The 21810-nt window shown below is 40.3% G+C and overlaps 1 protein-coding gene across 1 annotated transcript in view; it reads left to right on the top strand.

The window, feature by feature from the left end:
• The window catches only part of RMDN2 (regulator of microtubule dynamics 2), a 1837333-nt gene extending 1819390 nt beyond the window's left edge, over positions 1-17943 (top strand). Inside the window, exon 11 of the mRNA XM_044057972.1 lies at positions 7920-17943. Coding sequence (XP_043913907.1) covers positions 7920-7982 — 63 coding nt within the window. The 3' untranslated portion in view covers positions 7983-17943. The remainder of the gene's footprint in view (positions 1-7919) is intronic.
• Positions 17944-21810: the final 3867 nt, after the last annotated feature.

Genomic DNA, 21810 nt, shown 5'->3' with positions numbered 1-21810 from the left:
GTCTGAAAAATCCTGGCCCTGCCATTGAAATTGTTCTCTCATAACATGCAAGGTTTCCCCAAAGGAAAATTCCTCAGGAGGAGAGGCAGAAGGGATGGAGTCTTCTGCATCAGAGTCCTCATATGGAGAATAAGGGCCTTCTGGAGGATTTGTATTTTCTGAATCATCAGAGGAGTAATCTGTAGAAACTGGCTCAGGGGGCTCTGCTCTAGGCCTCTTCTCTGGAGGGGGGTGAGAGGCCCTGTCAGGGTGAGACTGGGATCCCCTGATCAAAGAAATGAGATCCTCTGCTAGACTAAGCATTTGAGTACTAGAGCTAGGCCTGTGAGAGGGGGTTTTAGCAGGCACGGTCTTTAAAGATTTAGCTGCTTTAGCCCTGGAAAAAGCCTTAATTGACATGGATGCAGGGGGCCTAGCAGCTCCACGTGCAGGAGTAGATATATCTAAAGGGATAGTATCTGATAAATCCTGAGAACCTGTAAGAGCAGGTGGAATTTCAGTAGCAGATGCAGCCATGCTGGATGAGGCCTCGGCTGTAGGAGGTATGCTTTCGGCCGAAGGAAGAACCGTGGACTTGGTTTCAGCCGAAACCGAGACACTTGTGGTTGGCTTAACCGCGGTTTCGGCCGAAACCGCGGACCGCGAGTGTCGGTCCTTTTCCTTACGCTTTTTAGCTAATTGTGAAGTCGGAGTCTCCGACGGCATGTTGTAAGCAAAAGCGGAGCCGAAAAACTCCTCTGCAAACTCCGACCGACGTCTAAGCGTCCGTCGGTTGAAGGAAGCACAGGTTAGACAAGCTGCTACGTCGTGGTCTGGGCCTAAACAAGGTAGGCAGTAAGAGTGGAAATCTTTATGAGGTATTTGTTTCCCACAAGTTAAACAGTTATTCACTTTTTCTGACATCGGCTGAGGCAAGAAAGAGTCCCCAACGGGGTACTTAGCTTTTTAGAAGTCTTCGGTAGTAGCAATCTCTGGTTCTGACCGACCGGCACTTGCGAACAGCTTCTGCTTCGGGCACCATGCGGCAAGAAAGACTGAAGAAAATGGTGTCGGCTGATGCCTTTATACCCAATTGACAGCAGCTATGACGTCGGGTGAAGTGCGACATCAGCCGAGGCCAGACCCAGACTTTGGAATCCGGCCGACCGAAGGGCTGCCTGAGGCAGGATAACCCATTTGTTAGGACTGCAGATGCATCCTTGAAGGACATCTGCTGAATCATACACCAATGCACTGTACAAACACGTGCATAAATGCATGGAACTAGCCGTACCCAACAGAACCAAGACGCTCTCTTCCAAAAAAAGAAGTCAATCTGGTGGTCCCCTGCCATTAATAAACTCCACAACAGAAGGAGGAAACTGTTGCAGAGAAAGGTGAAGGCCCAAGACTGGAAAAACTCCCTTATTAGCCTCAACAAAAAGTTGGGATTCCCTCATCAAAACCTCTAAAGCCAGCTATGATGGCAGAATTGTGGCAGACATTAAAAATAACCACAAAGCCTTCTATAGTTATATCAGAAATCTCCATGGCAATACCCAGGTTTGCTTTTAGTTACTGCACAATGGTACCTCCTATACTGAGCCAACAGATATTGCCAACATACTGGCCAACAGATTCAGTGCCAACTTTACCTCTCTCCTCCCCCAAAGGACCAAACAAAATACTGGAAGAATACCAGGCACCCAGCATTACTGCAGCACAGGTTAAAGCTGCATTGTCCAAAGCCAGGAATACAGCTTCCATGGGACCCTACAATATCACTGGATGTATTCTACATGAACTAAAAGTTAACTGGCACCACATCTGTGTTCCCTGTTCAATCACAGCCTCACCTCAGGCTTTGTCCCTACCGAATGGCTCACTGCTAAGTCATCCCTCTCCATAAAGGGGGAGCGACTACAGACCCTGGGAATTATCTCCCCATTAGCCTGACGAGTCTGATGTAAGGCTATGTAGTGCATCATCATGGACCTAATTAACAAGAATATAGGGAATCTCCAAACTCTATATCCCATACAATTTGCTTTTGTGAAAGGTAGATTATACCTGCTCAACCTGTTGACTTCTTTGAGTCAGTCACCAGAGCTGTGAATGACAGCAAGGCAGTTCATACAGCCTGTCTCGATCTGGCCTAGGCCTTTGATACCATTCCCCCTCAGGAATTATTGATAAACTCACCAAACTAGGTATCAACCCCTATATCACCAGGTGGGTTGCAAATTGTCTCACAGAACCCACAATGTGAAAGTAGCAGACTCCATGTCAAACTGCCGACCAGTCACGAGTGGAGTCCCACAGGGATTGGTCCTGGGTCCTCTCCTATTTGGCATCTACTTCTCAGAAGTCCAGGCCAACACAGAGGAACTCTGGCTGACCAAGTTCGCAGATGACTGCAAGCTGGGAGCCATTATTAACTCCCCAAGTGATGTAGACATCCTACAGAAAGCCCTCACTGAGACCAATGACTGGTGTCGAAACCATGGCCTTAAGCTTAATGCCAAAAAATGCGTCGTCATCCCCTTTGGGAAAAACTCAGTTCCCACTAAACTAACTACCACACTGATGGGAGCCCACTGAACACTGAAGGCAATATAAGAGATCTGGGGACACAGGTTGACAGCAACCTCTCCTTCGACCACCACATTTCCACTGTGGTCATAAAGTTTCTCTATATGGCACATCTCGTTACCAAGGGTTTTGCATCCAGGAAGAAAGAGGTTGTCATCTCTCTCTGCTCTTACCTCATTAGGCCAGTCATTGAGTATAATGCCCCGTTTGGCATGTACCTCACTAGACACATACAATAGCTGGAAAGGCCACAAAACTACCTCACAAAGGGGATCCTAGGCCTTAAACACATGTACATGGACAGACTCAGAAAACAGCGGCTATTCTCTGACTCATATCGTCTACCAAGAGGCGATCTCTGCTTGACTTACAAAGCCATGTTTGACCCAGCTCTGTTAGAAATGCTACATCTAGAGAAATCCCAATCCCTCTGCACCACACGCTCCAGAAACCTCAACCTCATTACCACAATCAACAGAACATTCTGGAGGGTCAGGTTCATAACCAAGAGACTGCCCATGCTCTGGAGTAGACTTCCCATACATGTCAAGCAGAGCACCTCACTGGCCCTCTTCAGGAGAAATCTTGATGAGTGGATGGGAAATAGAAAGTTCACCCCGGGGATCACTCCATTGAGTCTACTTGATAGAGGCACTGGGAAATAACGTTGGGCGGCACTATGAAAGGGAACTTCCATGGGCTAGGCTTGTAAAGGCTCCAGGGCCATTAGCCTAGTGCACATCTATGAACCTCACTACTTCATCATCCCTTTCCACTTTGAATTATAGCTTTCTTCTTGTGTTATATATATATATATAAGAGATTTAACTGTGCAGCTCTAAAATATCCATTCAAATCAGGTAATGCCAAACCTCTTTGTTCTATTGGGAGGATCAACTTTTCCCACTTGACTCTTGCCCTCTTCCCCTCCCAAATCAAATGATGGGAGCTCACTTGTTACTAATTACTCTCTTCAACTTCTCTTCTGGTTGATAACAATATGCCTGACCCGTGTATAAAATTAAAGGGACTAGAAACATTTTTATTGCTTATAAATTGCTATCCATATCCATCTATAGACCAGAGCTTCCAGTTTCTCAGTTTTTGTATTACCTTCTCTTTAGTATCTTCCCACATATCATTAGCTGCCATAACAGAATCCATTTAAATTCAGACTCTTAAATAATTAATTTTATAGCCCCATAAGCATGGATATTGCTGTACAAATTCATGTGTGGGTACATTGTTTGTGGGCATACCTTTGTTTTATTTCCATTACTTTTGCATTCCAAAAAACCCTGGTAGAGGTTCATAGGCATTTACTAGACTAATGACCACATGGACCTTTTTAAGCCTAGCAACGCCTCCCATTTTTCCCTCATCCATTGCTTTGGTTACCTTCTCAAAGAAATCCACCAGGTTGAGTAGGCATGATCTACCCTTGACAAAACCAAACTGGGTTGGGTCCATTGTCTAAAGGTTTACTATATCTCTGTTTATCATTTCCATGATAATTCTTTCCATGGCTTTACATATAAGACTAGTGAGACTTATGGGTCTGTAGTTGGCTCACCTTTATGCAGAGAGATGACTGTTGCTGTTCGTCATTCATGAGGCACAAAAGCTGTTTGGAAGCTACAGTTAGATAGTAATTCCAGAAGCCCTGATAGGTCATGTTTCATGCTATTTAGAAGGCACCCTGAGATATTGTCTGGGTCCATTAATGCAACGTTCTTGGTCTTACAGAGACAATTAAGGACCTGTTCTCTAGTGATAGTAGGGGAGTTATATTTGATGGCATTTCCCGAGGGAAGGTTGAGATCAAGAAATCTGGACAAAGCCATAAATAATGGTAGGAAAAAGGCTCAAGAATAGGGTCAGTTTTTGGATGTTGCTCTTACAGGCTTGGAGGGTTGATAGAATGGTGGGTTGTGTGTTTGCATGAATTTTCTGAAAGGAATGAAGTCTTAAACTTGAATGTCTGTCATTATTTTCTAACTTCAAGTCTTTAATGATTTGCCACTGATTTGTCAGAAAACCACAATTTTATGAATAGACTAAAATATGAGGCAAAAATCTGGACATTCTGCCAAAATCTCTACAGTTGAGAAGTATTATAACACACACACACACACACTTACCCTCTGTCTCAGTGGAACGGCTAGTCTAAATTCTGTGCACAACTGCAGAATGTGTTTACATCCATGTTGGTGTGCGCACGCACAGTCTTCCTTAAGGAAAGGACGCTGCCACCATGGATGTAAACACATTCTGCACTTGAATTTTTGTTTTTATTTATTTTTTAATTCTTAATTAATGAAGCCTTCTGGCCAGAGTGCCCCCCCCCCCCAACCATGGGGCCTTAGGCTACTTGCCTATATTGCCTAGTGCTGTAGTGCTGTATCTGGGTCTGATCATATCTGCAGTTATATAAGAGATGTTGCACTTTGTTTCTACTGTATTCTAACATTACAGGGCATTCAGAAGTGTTTCATGCTTCTATAAAGCACTGAGTACCAAGAAACTGTTATTTTTACTTAGTTTCATGAAATGTGGCTAAAGGGGCCAGTTATTTCATGAAATTGGCCTGTTCATTCCATTGGGTGGGAGAAGGGCATTCCTGGACTATATGAATCCCACTTAGACCTCTGTTCCCTGGTTAGAGTCAGGTGGTATGGAGTGGGTCAGATGATTCATCCTTTGGGGCAGCCTATCCTCCCTCCCTCTGGGAGCACCACATTAGCAGCTGTTATGAGCTCTGCTATTGCTGTCTTTTGAAGAGAAAGAAACCAGTCTGGTGGACCCCTGCCATAAACAGGCTATACAGTAGAAGGAGGAAACTAGTTCAGAAAAAAAGCAAATCCCAAGAAGGAAAGACATCCCTGATCAGTATCAGTAAGAAACTGAGGTCCCTCATAAAATCATCCGAGCCTAACTTCGAAAGAAAAATAGCCAAGGATTCAAAAGATAACCACAAAGCCTTCTTTAGCTATGTTAAGAATCTAAGTGGCAACTCACAAATATGCACTGAAGTGAAGTGAAGTGCAAAATAGCCTGAACCTACTGATATTGCCAACGTCCTGGCAGATAGATTCAGTGCAGACTTCGTCCTCCCCTCTCACCCCTAAAAGGGCCCACAACAATACCAGAAAAGTGTAGTGTCTCGGAAATCACAGACACAAAGGTGAAAATAGCACTTACAAGGGCCAGGAACACAGCGTCAATGGGGCCAGATGGTGTCCCAGGCAACGTCTTGCACGAACTACGGAACGAACTAACCCCCCACCTAAACGCGCTGCTCAGCCTCAGCCTCTCCACAGGCTACGTGCCCATGGAATGGCGCATGGCAGCGGTTATTCCACTCCATAGGGGAGGGGCCATAGCTGACCCTGGTAACTGTTGCCCCATGGGCCTGACAAGCCTGGTCTGTGAGGCTGTGGAGTGCATCATCATCATCATGGAATTCATTGACAAGGACATTGGGAACCTCCAAACACTTGACCTGACCCAGTTCAGCTTTGTTAAGGGCAGATCATGCCTACTAAACCTGGTTGACTTCTTTGAGACAGTCACCAGGGGCGTGGATGGGGGTGGTTGTTCACGCAGCCTACCTTGACCTCGCCAGTGCTTTCGATGCCATTCCCCACTTGGGTATTACAGAAAAACTCACCAGCCTGAACATATACCCCTATGTCACAAGATGGGTTACCAACTGGCTTACAGACAGAACTCACACGGTAAGAATAGCGGGCTCCAGATCCGAAACTAAACCAGTCACGGGTGGTGTCCCGTAGGGCTCAGTCCTGGGACCCATAATGTTCAACGTATACTTCTCAGAGGTACAGGCAAACACAGGAGGACTATGGCTGACCAAGTTCGCCGATGACTGCAAACTGGGAGCCATAATTGACTCTCCAGATGACATGGACATCCTCCAAAAGGGCCTTACTGAGATGGACACCTGGTGTCAAAGTCATGGCCTCAAGCTAAATGCCAAAAAATGTTTGGGAAAAACAAAACACCCACGAATTACCACATAGGTGGCAGCCCCCTTAATACAGAAGATGTAATAAGAGATCTGGGGACCCAGGTAGATAGTAATCTCTTCTTTGACAGTCATATTGCCAAAGTAGTTAGGAAATCCTTCTGTGTGGCCCATCTAATTACTAAAGGGTTTGCATCTAGAAATAAAGAGGTTATAGTGCCCCTCTACTCGTCACTCATCAGACCCATCATAAAGTACAATGCCCCATTTGGGATGTACCTCATAAGACACTTCCAACAGCTAGAGAGACCACAAAAGTACCTCACCAAGAGGATTACTGGCCTCCAACATATGTCCTATCCAGCCCGACTGAAAAAACTCCGGCTGTACTCAGTGGCATATCGTGTACTCAGTGGTGATCTCTGCCTGACTTACAAAGCCATGTCCAACTCAAAATTGACGAACATGCTCCACCTAAAGAAATCCAAGTCACTGCGAGCCACATGCTGTAGTGAGCTAAACCTTGCCACAACAATAAATAGAACATGCTGGAGGGATAGATTCCTGTCACAGAGACTCCCCATGCTGTTAATGTAGGCAGATTGAGACCACTTGTAAGCATTTGCTTAAGACAGCTGTTAATGTAAGCAGATTGAGACCACTTGTAAGCATTAAACAATCTCCTTTCAGCATCAACACACAGATTTTCTTGCTCATTGTGGAAATATGTGATTTAATATTGTTAGGTTTTGACTCTGTGTCTTTCAAGAGGTTCTTGTTCAGTACATGATGGTTGAACTGGGGTCTGCAAGATTGGAAATATCCATCTAGTCTGTATTTGTCATCATGATATGCTTCAGAGGAATTAGTGTCATTGCATTTGAGATCTGAACAAAATGATGTGCTGCACTGAGCTGAATATATATCAGACAAAGAAATTCCAACAGTTTCTGTAGAACGCCTTTATGTGTAGTACATCTGTCAATTTTGAAACATCAGATGAGTGTGCTAGAAAAGTGCCTGGTTGTTTTTGTAATGGTCCTGAATGCAACTGACATTCAAAAATGGGCATTTAGCCTACAGTCACAAACAAAGCATTGAGAGTAACAGTAAAAACACGTTTACTGCTAATTAGTGTAATATGTGCTATGCTTATATAGTTTTTTTCTTGCTTATGAGGTTGTATATCCATGTTCATTATTCTCTGAGAAAGAAAGAAAGAAAAAAAAAAAGACAATTATTTAATAGACTTCAACAGTCAGGACAATCAGAAAAAAAATTTCTGCATATGCACTTAGCTAAAGTAAGACCATTGTCAAAGAAGAAACGGAAAAAAGATAATATTTTTTTTCTTTTTTTCTAGGATTATTTGGCTGAAAAAGAACTAGAAACATTACTTCCACTGCTTACCGCAGTTAGGCAGTAAATGCAGCACTTTCACAAGATGAATGAAGAAGCCAGGACTTGTACTATCAGAATAACTACGAGCACTGATTACTTACCCTGAATGGTTCAGATATGTTCATTTACAGTTCCAGAATGGTTCAGATATGTTCATTTACAGTTCCAGAATGGTTCAGATATGTTCATTTACAGTTCCAGAAGCCCCCAATTCAGAGATGTTCTTGATACTGTAGAGCATTTTCCTTTTTGCAATATGTGAGATGTCTTTGAAACTTGCACCAGTAGAACATTTTGAAGCCAAACAGGTTTACTTACAAAGTAGTGTCTAAATTTACTATTTCCATTTTTCAGAAATATTTTTATTAATGTATGTACTCTGTGTTCAAGACGTAGTTCTCCACTCTCCAGTTATCTCAGGTCTTAATACTGATGATGTATCTATTTCAAGGACAGCACCACTAAACCAGGAACACTTTCTAGTTTCTTCCCACGCTTTGTAGAAAAGACACGCACACTTTAATTGGTTTTAACTTACGTAATTTATTGGGTGAAGTATGAACCCACCTTGTTTAGACAAGTTATCTTAGCTGAATTAAATTACTATTTATGCATATTACTATCTTCCATTTTTAACTCAGTCCTTTGTCTCATTACAGGGTGAGGAAATGTTTAAACACTTAAATTTCTATGAAAAGAGATTTTTTTTTATTTTTAAAATAGTTTAGTTTTTTACTGATTTTTGTTTCTGTCCAATTTGTTAGTGAAGATATCCATATGCTCTGTGTGCAAATGGTAATATATGTATGGATGTATGTATGTGTGTATATGTATGTATGTATACATGCACACACACACGCGTGCACATGCACATATGTACACTGTGTACCTAAAGACAGTCACTAAGTTACCAAGCTACTCTGAAAGTAGGTGGTTCTAGTTACAAAAATAAATTCTAAACTCTTGCTAAACAGTTTTTAGATGTAACAGTGATGTTTTTCAAAAAAATGCAAAAAATTATTTTTAAAGTTTAAAACTATGCTTGTTTTCAATGTATAATCACAGAAGAATACCTAAGTGTTGGGGACTTTGTGATGAAGTCTTTTGTCTGCTCCTCATGGTAGCGGCACATGAGGCATGGGCAAGCTCCCAGTAACAAAATGCAGGGATTGCTTATCTCGGCAGTGACGTACAGAAGTCACAAAAAGTAAAGCCAGTTTAAGAGAAAGACACTAGTAGCTGAGACTGTAAAAGACAAACCATGCATTCAGAGACAAGCTTTTGCCCAGATCCTGTTTCCCAGAAACTCACATATTGTCATTTACTGATTGCTTAATGGCAACAGCTATAGGAATTTAGTTTAGATTGCAACACAGTAGACTTTTTTCTTTTGCACATTTGTTTTCCTGGGTTTTATATGTCTATAGGGGCTTAAATATGGATTATAGTTTTTCTCTTTAGTTAGTTACACTGGATGTTCTTCATAGTCAGTGTTGCAGTTCTAATCCTTCAGTCTTCCTGCCATGCAGAAGCTCGTTACCAGCCTGATTTCCAGAGTCTTATCATCATCCCAAAATAATGGACATTCAGTGACTGATGTCTGGACATCACTGTATAAAAAGGATGCCCATTGTCACCATCTTCTGTTCTTTCTAGCCCATGCAGTGTGATGCAGTTCACATGTGTTTTGTACATCTGTAGGCTGGCTTGTATTTCCAGAGATCCTCTGCTTCCAGACAGATATGTACCCCTTTGGGGGAATTTCTTTTCCAATTAATGTTCAGAAAAGTTAATAACTGTTTGTTCTGTGGGAAACAAATCCCACATAAAGATTTTCACTCATTTTGCTTACACCCTTAGCATAACATTTCTAACGGCTCTAACTGTGCTAAGTTTCAAGTAAAATCCCTAAACATAGGAGTGAGGTACTTGCAGAAATCCCCCCTTTTTGAGAATACCAAAACCTCCAAAGGAACAATAAAACTTTATCAAAGATTTACTTTACCAGGTGTCCATGCAGCCAGTACCTGCAGGTCAAGAGGGAAAAGGGTTTTATTCAAGGATCTTCCCAGTCCCAAGAAAAGAGGGAAACTGGAGACCTATCCTGGAGTTTTCAAAGCTAAACAAATTCCTTTATGTGCCAAAATTTAGGAAGCTTACATTGTAAAAGCTGCTATCCATGATTTTTCAGGACACACCCATGGTCACTATTGATCTAAAAGACACCTACTTACATGTTCCTATTGCAATCAATCACAGAAAATACCTAAGATTCATAGCCTCAGGCTCACGCTTCCAATTTTGTGCTTTACCATTTGATTTCTCTACTGTCCAAAAAGTTTTTACAAAATGTCTGGCACCCCTAATAGCACTGCAGAACACCAGGGGTAGACATGTATCCATACCTAGATGACTGGCTTATCCAAGAAAGATTCACCTCAGAGACCCTGCAATGCCCTTCATACCTCAGTAGACTGCTTTCAAAAGGTGTGCCTCAAGTTAAATATGCAAAAGTCTCAAATGACACTCCAAGCAAGGGTCCTGCTTCTGGGGGTCCTGATAGACTCAATCCAATAGAAAGTGTTTCTCCCTCAGGACAAGATTGTTTTTCTGATGGATTATTTGAGCAGCTTACTCACAAGACAACTTATTTTGGCCAGAATTTTCTTAAGAATCTTAGGGTATAATGGCATCATGTATCCTGATGGTCGGTTTAGCAAAGCTACACATGAGGAAACTCCAATGGTTTCTCAAAAATGCCTGGAAGCAGCACACTCAGTCCCTAGAATCCCTTCTGACTTTGCTCCCATGCCTCAAGAAGGAACTTCAATGGTGGAAGGACATCGTACAGGAGAACCTAGGGACACCTTTCACAGTGCCTCAGGAAGATAATACCATCACTACAGACAGCTCAGATGTAGCTTGGGGGAGCCCAATTAGGCCAGCTGAGGGTGCAGGGTATTTAGTTCCATCAACAGAGGAAATTGCACATCAATTGCTTAAGGAAATCCTAGCAGTCATCTTAGCCATAAAAGCTTTCCGACAGCATTTAAGCCCAGCGACTCTGATAATCTGGCCAAACAATACCACAGTCATGTAGTACATAAACAAACAAGGGGGGACCTTGTTGCACCTTCTGTGCAGCCTTACCAGAAATATCTGGATGTTAGCCCAAGACTTGGAGATTACCTTTATAGCATCAAACATCCCATGCTACCACAATCTTCTAGTAGACTCCCTTAGCAGGGATCTACTAGATCTAAATGAGTGCATATTGAGATGGAAAGTCTTCTGGATCTCACCACTGTATGAGAAATCCCTTCTATTGACCTTTTTGCCTCTCTCCACAGCAAACAACTTCTGAGATTCTGCTCCAGAACACAGGAGGGAACATAAAAAATAGATACTTTCCCCTTCACATAGACCCATTGGTTCCTGTATGCCTTTACCCCTGTTACCCTTGATTCTGAGAGTACTTAAAAGATCTGGCCCAACAGACTCAACATGATGCTTTTAGCCCCCTTCTGACTCAGATAATATTGTCCCTCTCTCCTCCTCATCACCCTCAGTGAAAGGAGGCTTTGCATGCCGCCAAAGGAAGTAGACCTTATCAACCAAATCAGGGGATCGGTCTTCCACCCCAAACTGGCATCTGTCAGTCTAGCTGCCTGGAGGATTGGGTCATGACACCCACCTTGATGCCCAACCCAAAAAGATGCTGTTTATTCTAAAGGAGGCAAGAAAGGCTAACATCATAAAGAGTCATACTTGGCCAAATAGAAGAATTTTCGACCTGGTATAACTGCTTACACACAATCCCAGCTCTGGCAGACATCAGTTCAGTACTGCTTTGTCTATAGCACCTGTTTGAAGAGAGTCTTTCTTATTACAGCATAAAGGTTCATGCTTCTGCTATCTTAGCTTGCTTGCAGATTACTCCACTACTCTTCTCTTACATCCTCACATGAAACTGTTTTTAAACGGGGTGAGTCACCTGAGACCTCTCAGAAGGGACCCCATTCCAGTATGAGACCTAAATTATGTTTTGGAAAAATGAACCCTGTCACCCTCTGAGTCAGCTGCTATTACACCTCCCAGGATGCTCACCTAGAGACTACCATCCATATAGCCACCACCTTATCTAGAAGAGTATGTGAACTGAAAGCCCTCATGTGTATAGAGCTCTTCACTGTCTTCCACAGGGGCAGGGTAACCCACAGAACAAACCCAACATTCATTCTCAAGATGGTTTCAGAACTCAGCCTTAACCAGGGTATCCATCTGCCAGTCTCCTTCTGAAATCCACAGAACAAAGCATAAAGAATCCTCCATTCACTGGATGTCCACAGACAAATCAAATCATGTACTACCTGGACAGAGCAAAAAGTATGGACAGGGAAGACTATCCTTCATGGAGGGAAAACAGAGCAAGCGTGTCTCAAAGCAAACTATTTCTAAAGGGACTGCAAACTGCATCAGTTTTATAACAAGCCTCTACCTGGTCACATTAGAACCCATTCCACCAGGCATGGGGCAACTACCACTACTTTTCTTAAAGGAGTTCCCACTCAAACCATCCTCTAGGCAGCCACTTGGAATTCTGTTGACACCTTTATTAGATGCTAAAACTTAGGACAGGTCTTAAGGGCCAGGACAGGGTTTGCCTCTGGCATCCTGCAAAATATTATTTCCTAAACCTACAGTAATCTCATCCACCCTCAGAGTATCTTTGGGAATCTTCCCAAGGATTAATACTGCAACATTGGCTATGAAGAACATAGTTCAGTTGTCATACACATACTGTAATTGTAGATGTCAGAGTAGATCAGTGTTGCAGTACATATTCCCACTCTCCTACCCCTCGGCTATGTAGGGGCCATCTGTGTTACTGTTTCTATATATAATCCCTTTGGCTGATCCCAACTATACTTACGTTTCCTTCTATTTTGCATTCTCAACCAAAACAAACCAGACAGCTGGGGAGGTTGTGCTGTCCTCTGGCATCAGACTGCTTTTCTCTGCTTAGACAGACTTGAAGATGGCACAGACAGATGCCGTTTTTATACCCTGATGTCTAGATGTTGGTCATTGAGCATCCATCAACTTGGGATGATGCTAAGACTCTGGAAATCTGGCTTGTTGTGGGCTTCTGTGCAGCAGGAAGCACCAAGGATCAGTACTGCAAAATTGTTCTAGTAGAAAATCTACAATTATGGTAAACGAGACACAACTGTACTTTTCTTGCTTTCCTGGTTTATTTTACTATAGTACTGTTTTACTGATTCCCATGTTATCCTGTTCAAGTGCATGATAAAGCTGAGGTTCATCCTGGCAAATAGTCTGCATAATAGGTTCATAGGTGAATGCTAAGCAAATTGCCCTTGTGAGCCATTTTAAGCCTAGCCCATTTCCCTTAAAGGTGAGAATCAAACTGTGTACCTTGTGTTTGTAGGGTAAATGTCTTAGCCATTATGCCAACTCCCAAATCCAAATGTATGTATCAACCATTCATTTGCTTAATGACTCTTAGTGATCTGAGTACATAGCTATGACTCTGAATTAAAAAAAAATAAAAGTTAACTCTTCTTTTTCGCTTAGTTGAAAAGAGGTTTAACAAGGGGTCACTGAGAGTTTTCAGGTATAGTGAGGGAATATCTTGTGAAAACAAAGCAATGCATTATCATGGTCAGATTTGTAGTTCACTGCAGTGTCCATGTTTTATGGCTGTGTAAAGGAAGTTACTTTGGCATGGATCACTCAAAATATGCAGTGTGTCATTAAACATCTTTACATACAGTACATATCCAAATGGTATGTACCCCATCAAGAACACCACCTGCCTTGATTTTTTTATTCTGTATTTGTAGTCCTTCCCAGTTGCTGTAGAATGTGCATGTGTGCAGCCTACATAAATTCTGCTGCATGTAGTATTACAGCAAAATCAGTTAGCCATTAAATCCACAGTGAAAGTTATTCACAGAATGAGTAGAAATTAGGAGTGGGAGATAATGCAAATGCTAGACAGCTTGGTCTGAAGCTTCATTTACTCTTCTTGCCAGTAGGAAGTAATTAAGAAAGAGGGCTTTGAATGAGGCCTTCACAAATAATTAATTAGCTGATTAAGCACACTGCCCTAATCCTTAAGGTGGCTTAATGTTACTTTCGTATGCAGTGAGCCATTGCTCACAGCAAACTGGCATGGCAGTCATATTACATTGGTGTAGTGGCAAGACAAGCTTTGCACTGGTATGTGTACCATATTTTTATTTTGTACTGCCTTTGTAATATGAACTGCTTTCTGGTACTCTAGCTGTATATGACAACTGCACCAACAGAAAGCTTGTTTTTTCATGCAGTTATTTGCACAAGAGTGGAATTTGCCATCAGAAGCTTTGGTGTGCTACTCTGAACCAGAGGGTTGCTTAACTTATGGCTTACTGTTGACTGCACTGTTTTGTGGGCTTTACATTAGGCCATTATAAACAGCTTGTACTGAAATTGCAAGCTACTTACAGTGAATGCCCAGTGGTGTTTCTGACTCATTGTTAGTCATTTTCCCTTGGTCTTAGCCTTTAGTTTTTTTTTGTTTTTTTTTTTTTTTTTGGAGTTTGGTGCAACTGTGCATTTTTTATTGCGCCCTGTGCCTGTTTGCACAATATGGAAATCAGTGAAGGCAGTATGGATTTAAGAGTTCATCAAAGCCAGATATAAGCAGGTTTCTTGGAGTACTTTTCTACAGAGGAAATGGTATGTGAGGGAATCAATGACACCTACTTTTTTGTGAGAGGATGTGCCCTCTGTATCCCTCATCTTGGCATAATCTGTTGTACCCCCAACATGCCTCACCTTGGCATAATCTGCTCTAAGTAAGACTGCCACATATTATAGGAAAAAGTATGTTTCCTGTTTTTTTCTTGTATTGAACAGAAAGAGCATTTTTGCTTAAACATTGATGTTTGACCATTTATTTTTATCCAGGGGATTACTAAGTGTAAACATATTGTGCATTGTGATTTTTTTTGTTTTTGTTTACAATAGCAGCTTACAGTAAGTTCTTTCTTCTTCAAGTAATTGCCTTTGAATCAGTGGGAAGTGAGACTTTGGACATTGCAATGGTGTGAAAGTATTTATGGTATATGGTAAATTGTCTATATTTTACTTCATATGCTGCACTTTAAAACAGCTAAGAATAAGCAATATGGGATTGTAGATAGGTTCCAAATGTGTTATCCATACAGCTATTTATTTTCCTTATGTACTGAATCTGAGATGGGCAGACAGTATACGGAAGCAAGGAACTATTGAAAATGGTGGAAAGAAACGCTGAGCTTTCCAGTCTATTGTATTATATTAGTATAATCAATAGACCTTATAAACTGTACGCCGTCTTTTTTTTTAATACTGTTTTCTTGTATTAAATTATGTCAGCTGTAAAATTAACTGAAAGCAGATGTATCTTTTTGCTCGTGCTGGGCTAGCCTGTATAAGAACCATCTGGGGGAATGCACCGCAGACAAAATGTTAACCAGTACATCTAATAACTATGGAAGGGACTGAGAGATGACAGATGCCAACAATCCTTTCCTGTACTCATTCATTGAAATTCATATTCTGTTATGTATTGACCATTCTGTTTGAGTCTGGAAACTTAAGCCCCAATACTGTTAGATTTTACTTATTTTATGTGATACTTATCATTTCCAGAAACATCAGATAATAAGTTTTACATTTTAAGCTATGTACTGGAAAAGTTTTGAGATTATTTAAGTTTGTGTTTTACCAGAAAATGTTTGATTAAATGTGTTGCTGTAAGAAGTATGCATTTACTTGTCGAAATAGAGCATATGGCCTTCTTTATTTGATCAGGTTATTTCCATTAATTCTTACTAATGTATAACCTGAAGTTTTGCAGTATTCTTAACTGTTTACTCTTCTGTTAATGTTTGTGACAAAATATTCTGCTGTAGAGCCTATCAGTGGTCATTAGAACATTCAAAATTAATTTCCCTGTTTTAACACAGTAACCATCATACACACATGCACATATATATATATATATATATATATATATATATAGAGAGAGAGAGAGAGAGGCAGAAATATGGATATGTTAAATTAGTAATGGTATAGATATGATATATTAAACTGGAAACTTGAAGGCAGGTAATCTAAGGAAAACACATTTAGTAACAGACTATTAGTTAAATGAGGATTCAAATACATACCATGTATGTTTTATTACATATTGAAACTAAATTGTATAGCCACCCCCATATCGTATTAAACTTTCAAGTAAAATATTTTTGGCATTTAGTTTTACTGTCATGTACTCCTTATCTTGGATTGTGCTAGATATCCTTCAGAATCATGCACATCAAGCCCCTTGTCTCTACCACAAATCCCCTTCCAGCTACAATAGTTTTTACCTGCACTGTGCTTCTTGGGTTGCCTTCTGCCCCATGTGAAGGCTTTCCTGCCTAAGTAGCAACACAATGGTACAGCAGTTAGTTTATTGCCTCCTAGCTCCAGGGAATGGGGTTTGAATTTGACTTGAAGTCACTGTGTCTGTCTGGACTTTGTATGATCTGCATGTGTTTATATAAGTTTTATCTTGGTACTGTACTTTGCTTCTACCTCCAGAAGACATGCTGACATACTGGTTTGTCGGAATTGTCCATATATTGCATATGACTTTGCCCAGGTCACCCAGGTTGTGCTGAAAAGGTCTACATTGATGGGTTCATTTGTCAAAAGCTTAATATATAATTAAATAAATGTACTAACTAAATAGATAGTCCTCTGTGGCATGGCATAGGTGTGCTGTAGTACAGGTACCATTCTTTGATGAGTACTCAGCACAGCTGTCATCAGATCTGACTAATAAAGCCCCTACTTTACCTCTGTCTGGGCCATATACGTGTTTGTAGTCTTCATAGTCTTCACTTAGGTGCTGCAGTTGTGCCAGAGCAACAAAGCATCACTTCCCAGAAGAAGGGAGCTGGCTCTCAAAGTACTTAATCCTTGGCTAGTCCTCTGGTCTGGTTCTTAATCTCTTCTCTTCCTCAGCCCTGACGACCAGCATAATAGGCCAAAACTTTATCATCTGTATTACTGGATCAGTTGTAATGAATCTCCCCAAAGAATATATTTATCAAATAACAAATTATGCACATTTTCTTTCTACATTCCTAAGAACATGATCGTATTTTACATTTGCCTGAAGTGCAGGACACTACAGAAAGCATCCCACACAAGAAATATATTCAGAGTTACAGTATGCACAAACCAGCATATAATGGGTTGTGTGGGGGAGGGGTTGGTAGAGGGTGTTTTGTTGGGTGTGTGCAGATGCTTGTTCTGTGTTTTTTTTCTCCAGCATAGTTATTGTATAAATGTAACTGTGTTACTTCTCATTCAGCAGCTGCAGGCAGTATCCAGCACAAGGAAAGAAACAGGCAATTGATACATAATGATGGTGCAGAAGGCCTGAATGTTTTCTATAAGAACATGAGGAGGAAGAAATCCTTTTTATGTAAAAACAAGCACACACACACACATGACATATATGACTATGACATAGAGTAGTCAATTATGTTTATTTTTAGTGTCCGATAGTCATCATGATTTCTAATCTCATTGTGGTTATGGAATAATTTTATAGATAAATCTCGTCATGATTATGGAATAAGTTTCAGATAAGCAATCTATTTTTTTTGTTGTTGTTAAAATGTAATCTTTTTTTCTGAATTGTCAAATTTTCAATTGATTTTGTTATTACCAGTACTAGGCAACAGCCTGTGCTTAACTGTGAATCTAACTTTTTAAAACTATTATTATTTGTATAAAGGAAACACTTCATTATTGTTTAGATATTTTAAAATTGTACTGTACTTATAATAATTATAGGCCTTAAATGCATTTAAGGTTATATGATTTAAATATTTTGAATATTGCATATCAAACTCAATAAAGAAATATGGACTGTTTTCATATAGCTTTCTTTCTTCCCTGTTAAAAACTTACGTTTTGTTACACATATTCCATGTAAAGTACATAACGGAATCTATATAGTCCCATGACTTAAAGCTGGGAACACTGTACTGATAAAAGTCTGTCTTTATCTGCCAATAATATGTACTCATGAACTGCCAGACAAAATGTTCTCTTGACCCTCACTAATTTGTTTTGGAATTGCTGTGGGAAAGTCGGCTGATGGCCTATTTAGATATGTTACCATGGTAACTTCAGTAATTTAAATGTCTTGGTGTCTCAGTCAGTCTACTCCACTTGATCTGCCATTTTCCTTGTCTGCTCTGAAGTGTTGTGCTGGGAGTGAATTTCAGACCTTTACAACCCTTGCAAGGAGAATATACCTCTGTATTTATCTTACAGAATTCCTTCTACTCTCTAGTCACAGATCTTGACTTCTTTTGGAAGTCTCACATCACATTTAAAAGAGTATAGGAGGGCCTTGCCATCTCCTTTAGCCTCTTAACATATTTTGCTTGTCCTCTTGACAATAAAGATTAAACTCCTTTAAATCAATTTTATGGAATTTACACTGTATTTCACTGATCACTCTGAATTCTCTCTGCATCAAATTTAGATGTTCATTTTAAGGAATGGCCGCAAGAGTTAGATACTGTACTCTAGATGAGGTCTGATCAGTTTTGCATAGGGATATGGATGTTTCTTAGAAATCTGTATGCATTTGTTGCTCTTACAAGCTATTGCTATGTTTTTTTAAGTAATTTGCTTGTCAGTGGCACCAGTCCTTTCAGATGTTGTTACTTTTGAGTCATAAGCCAGACAGATCTGACTGTTGATGCCCACTGAAATGTACAAAAATGAAAACTAAAGAGTAACAGTCTCAGAACAGTCACTTGATGATTACCATGTAAAAAATGCTTGAATGTCAGAGTGTTCCTTACCATGACTCACTGTGCTGCATAACCATTGGTTTCAGGAGGGGTGGTATCTGAGGTAAAGCCTTGTTTAAGATTTCCTGGTGGACAGAACTGTATCAAGTTACTTTTTGTGGTCATTATGCATACAGTGTAAAGTCCATTTGGGTTAGATTCAGTAGATCTATTTGTTTAGAATTAGACACAAAGCTGCTTGGACAGATATTTCTCCATTTGATTTTTTGTTTGGTCTTGAGATGTGGAACACTAGATCTCCATCCTGTGCGGTATCATTATGAAGTCATAGTTAAAGATTTAACGTTGATCACAACAGGACCCATTAGAGCATTGCTTAATGTGATAGTCTTGGGTGTTTGTTTCATGAACTTCTTTCACTGCTTACATATAGGAATCATGAACAATTGTAAAATGTCACAAGAAAGATGTTTGTCATTGGAGAATTATTATTCATTAAGAAGAAAGCTGTGAAATCAGAGACTGAATATCTAAAACATAATTATTATGCCAGGTAAAGCTAAAAAAGTTCCTTGACTGGATACCCAGGATATTGAATCAGAAGGGAACATTGGTTACTTCCTACTTAGACTTTAGAAGGCATCTAACACAGTGCCATGCGACAGGCTAGTGAACTAAGTAGGAATGCCAATGGTTTGTCCAGGAATGAAAGTGCATGTAAAAACATAGGCTAGATACTAGGCCATGGTGGGGGATAAGAAATGTAATTTGATTCTGAAAGGGTAGTAACAAGTGGATACCATACTGGGGCCAGCTCATTTCATTGTTTCTGAGACATTGCAGAATGATAAGAGGAAAATGTTTGCTTTCTTATGGATGCATGCATTAAGGATAGCAAAAGCAAGACAAGAATTGGATGTAGTGGCTATCCTTTCAAATAAGCTCAAGATATGCAGGAAATGTGCAACACCAGCAAAAACAGGACTGCTGTAATGCCCAGGAAGTGGCGACATCATTAAAAACAAAAAGATGTATTCTTCTTTAGCCAAATTATGCTCTCACAATAATGAGGTCTCCAGAACTGCAAAAAGTTCTTAAGATAAAGACAGTAAATCTAGGTGAAATAATGATTAAGGGGTGGCTATATATTTCATTTTCTGTATATTTTACAGAAAACACATATGGCAATTATTTAATTCTTCATTTCACTCATAGTCTGTTACTAAATGTGTTTCCCCTAGACTTGGTGCCTTCATCTGAAGTATCTGAAGAACAGTGAGCAGTTCTGGAGTCCTCATTATTGTAAGGGCCTAAACTAGTTATAGGCAAGTCAGAGGAGGGCAGCAAGTTGTGCACAGTCTGCATCAAAAGCCATGACTATGTAAAGGAAAAGATCTAAAAGACATCAGTCTTTGTAAACTCAAAACAAAGGAATATGTTGGAGACACATTAGAAACATTTAAGTAGCTTGAGGATTGCTATACCTCAAGTGGCTAGCATCTTTCAAAAACAAAACAAAAAAATAGGTGTATAGGAGAAACAATATGCTGAAGGTACAGGATAGATGTCTGAAGGGATAGATGTGTGAGTGTAGTTGTATAACTCACTAAAACAGCATGTTTAAGTAGAATTACCATTGCTGTAGTATAATTCCTTATCCATGTGAAATAGGCCTCTACCCTTCTAATTTGACTTTCAGAATTTATATGCATGTCCCAAGAGATAGCTCTTTCTCTACCTCTGACTTCCATCTGATGTACCGCTAAAACGGATGAGCTGCTTATACAATTATATTTTTTGGGGGGTGGGTTAAAAGAGTTGGATATTGTGCCTTGCCAAAGGGTACCGCTTGCCCCGGTCCTCAGCATAAGTCCCCAAGGACATTTACTGAAAGTGTATAACCCTGTACCCTAGCCACCCATACTACACGATACATGAGGCAATATGCCTTTTCATTGAACTTGCATTTACTATTTATGTATTTATTTACATTTGTTAACCTTGTAAATGAACTAGTTGAATGACACTTCTTAGTCATGGCAAGGACCACAGTGACATAAATACAAGTAACAACACTTAACATGTCATGAGTTATAAAAAGTAAAACATTGAAATAAAGCAGTAAAACATTGAAATCCTATGCAGTGCCGAATAACACATTAAGCAGTCACAAAGAAAAATATAGAACTGTGATTATTTATTTTAGTTTTTCTTTGCACTTTGTTATATGGCCACTTCTCAGGGGAGACCCATGTTGGTATTCATACTGAGTAGGAGAACTTCCCCTACTGTTTTCATTCCAGGAAATTTTGTGTTGAGTTGTAGGGTAATTCTTGAATGAAGCATGAGGAAAGAAAAGTTGCATTAATGGAAGCAGGAGTGTTATGCAATTATGGCTTTCAGAAGAACCCAGTGAGGCAGAAGCATCATGGAGCTAGATAATGGGTAAAATTGATTCTTTTGAGAGAGCTATGGTTGACTGTGTCCTTATGATGGTAAGAGGAGAAAAAGAGTGCAAACAATAAATATTATAAAACTTGCATAAACATCAAACAAAAACTTTTATTTTGAGATACCTCACTAAAAAAATCACAGGCCATATGCTGACTGTCTAAAAAAACTCCAGCTATACTCTGTTTCATATCGTCTACTCAAAGGCGATCTCTGCCTAATATACAAGGCCATGTCAAACCCTGAGCTATTGTACATGCTCCACTTAAAGAAATCCCAATCCCTCAGAGCCACATGCTCCAGGGCTCTAAACCTTGTCATCACAATGAAAAAAACATGCTGGAGGGATAGGTTCCTGACCCAGAGACTCCCCATACTCTGGAATAGACTGCCCATACATGTCAAGCAGAGCGCCTCATTGGCCCAAAAAGTAATAAAAGTAGAGGTGTCAAAATCAAACACAGAACTTTCTTGGGGAATACTAAATTCCATTCTAACAAAATTGGTTTGTAAGTGGACTTC

The sequence above is a fragment of the Protopterus annectens genome, chromosome 1.part2, assembly GCF_019279795.1.
Source record: "Protopterus annectens isolate FY-2018-M chromosome 1.part2, PAN1.0, whole genome shotgun sequence".
Lineage (NCBI taxonomy): Eukaryota > Metazoa > Chordata > Ceratodontiformes > Protopteridae > Protopterus > Protopterus annectens.
Note: the sequence above shows the minus strand (reverse complement) of the source record. Positions and strands in the feature narration are given on the sequence as shown.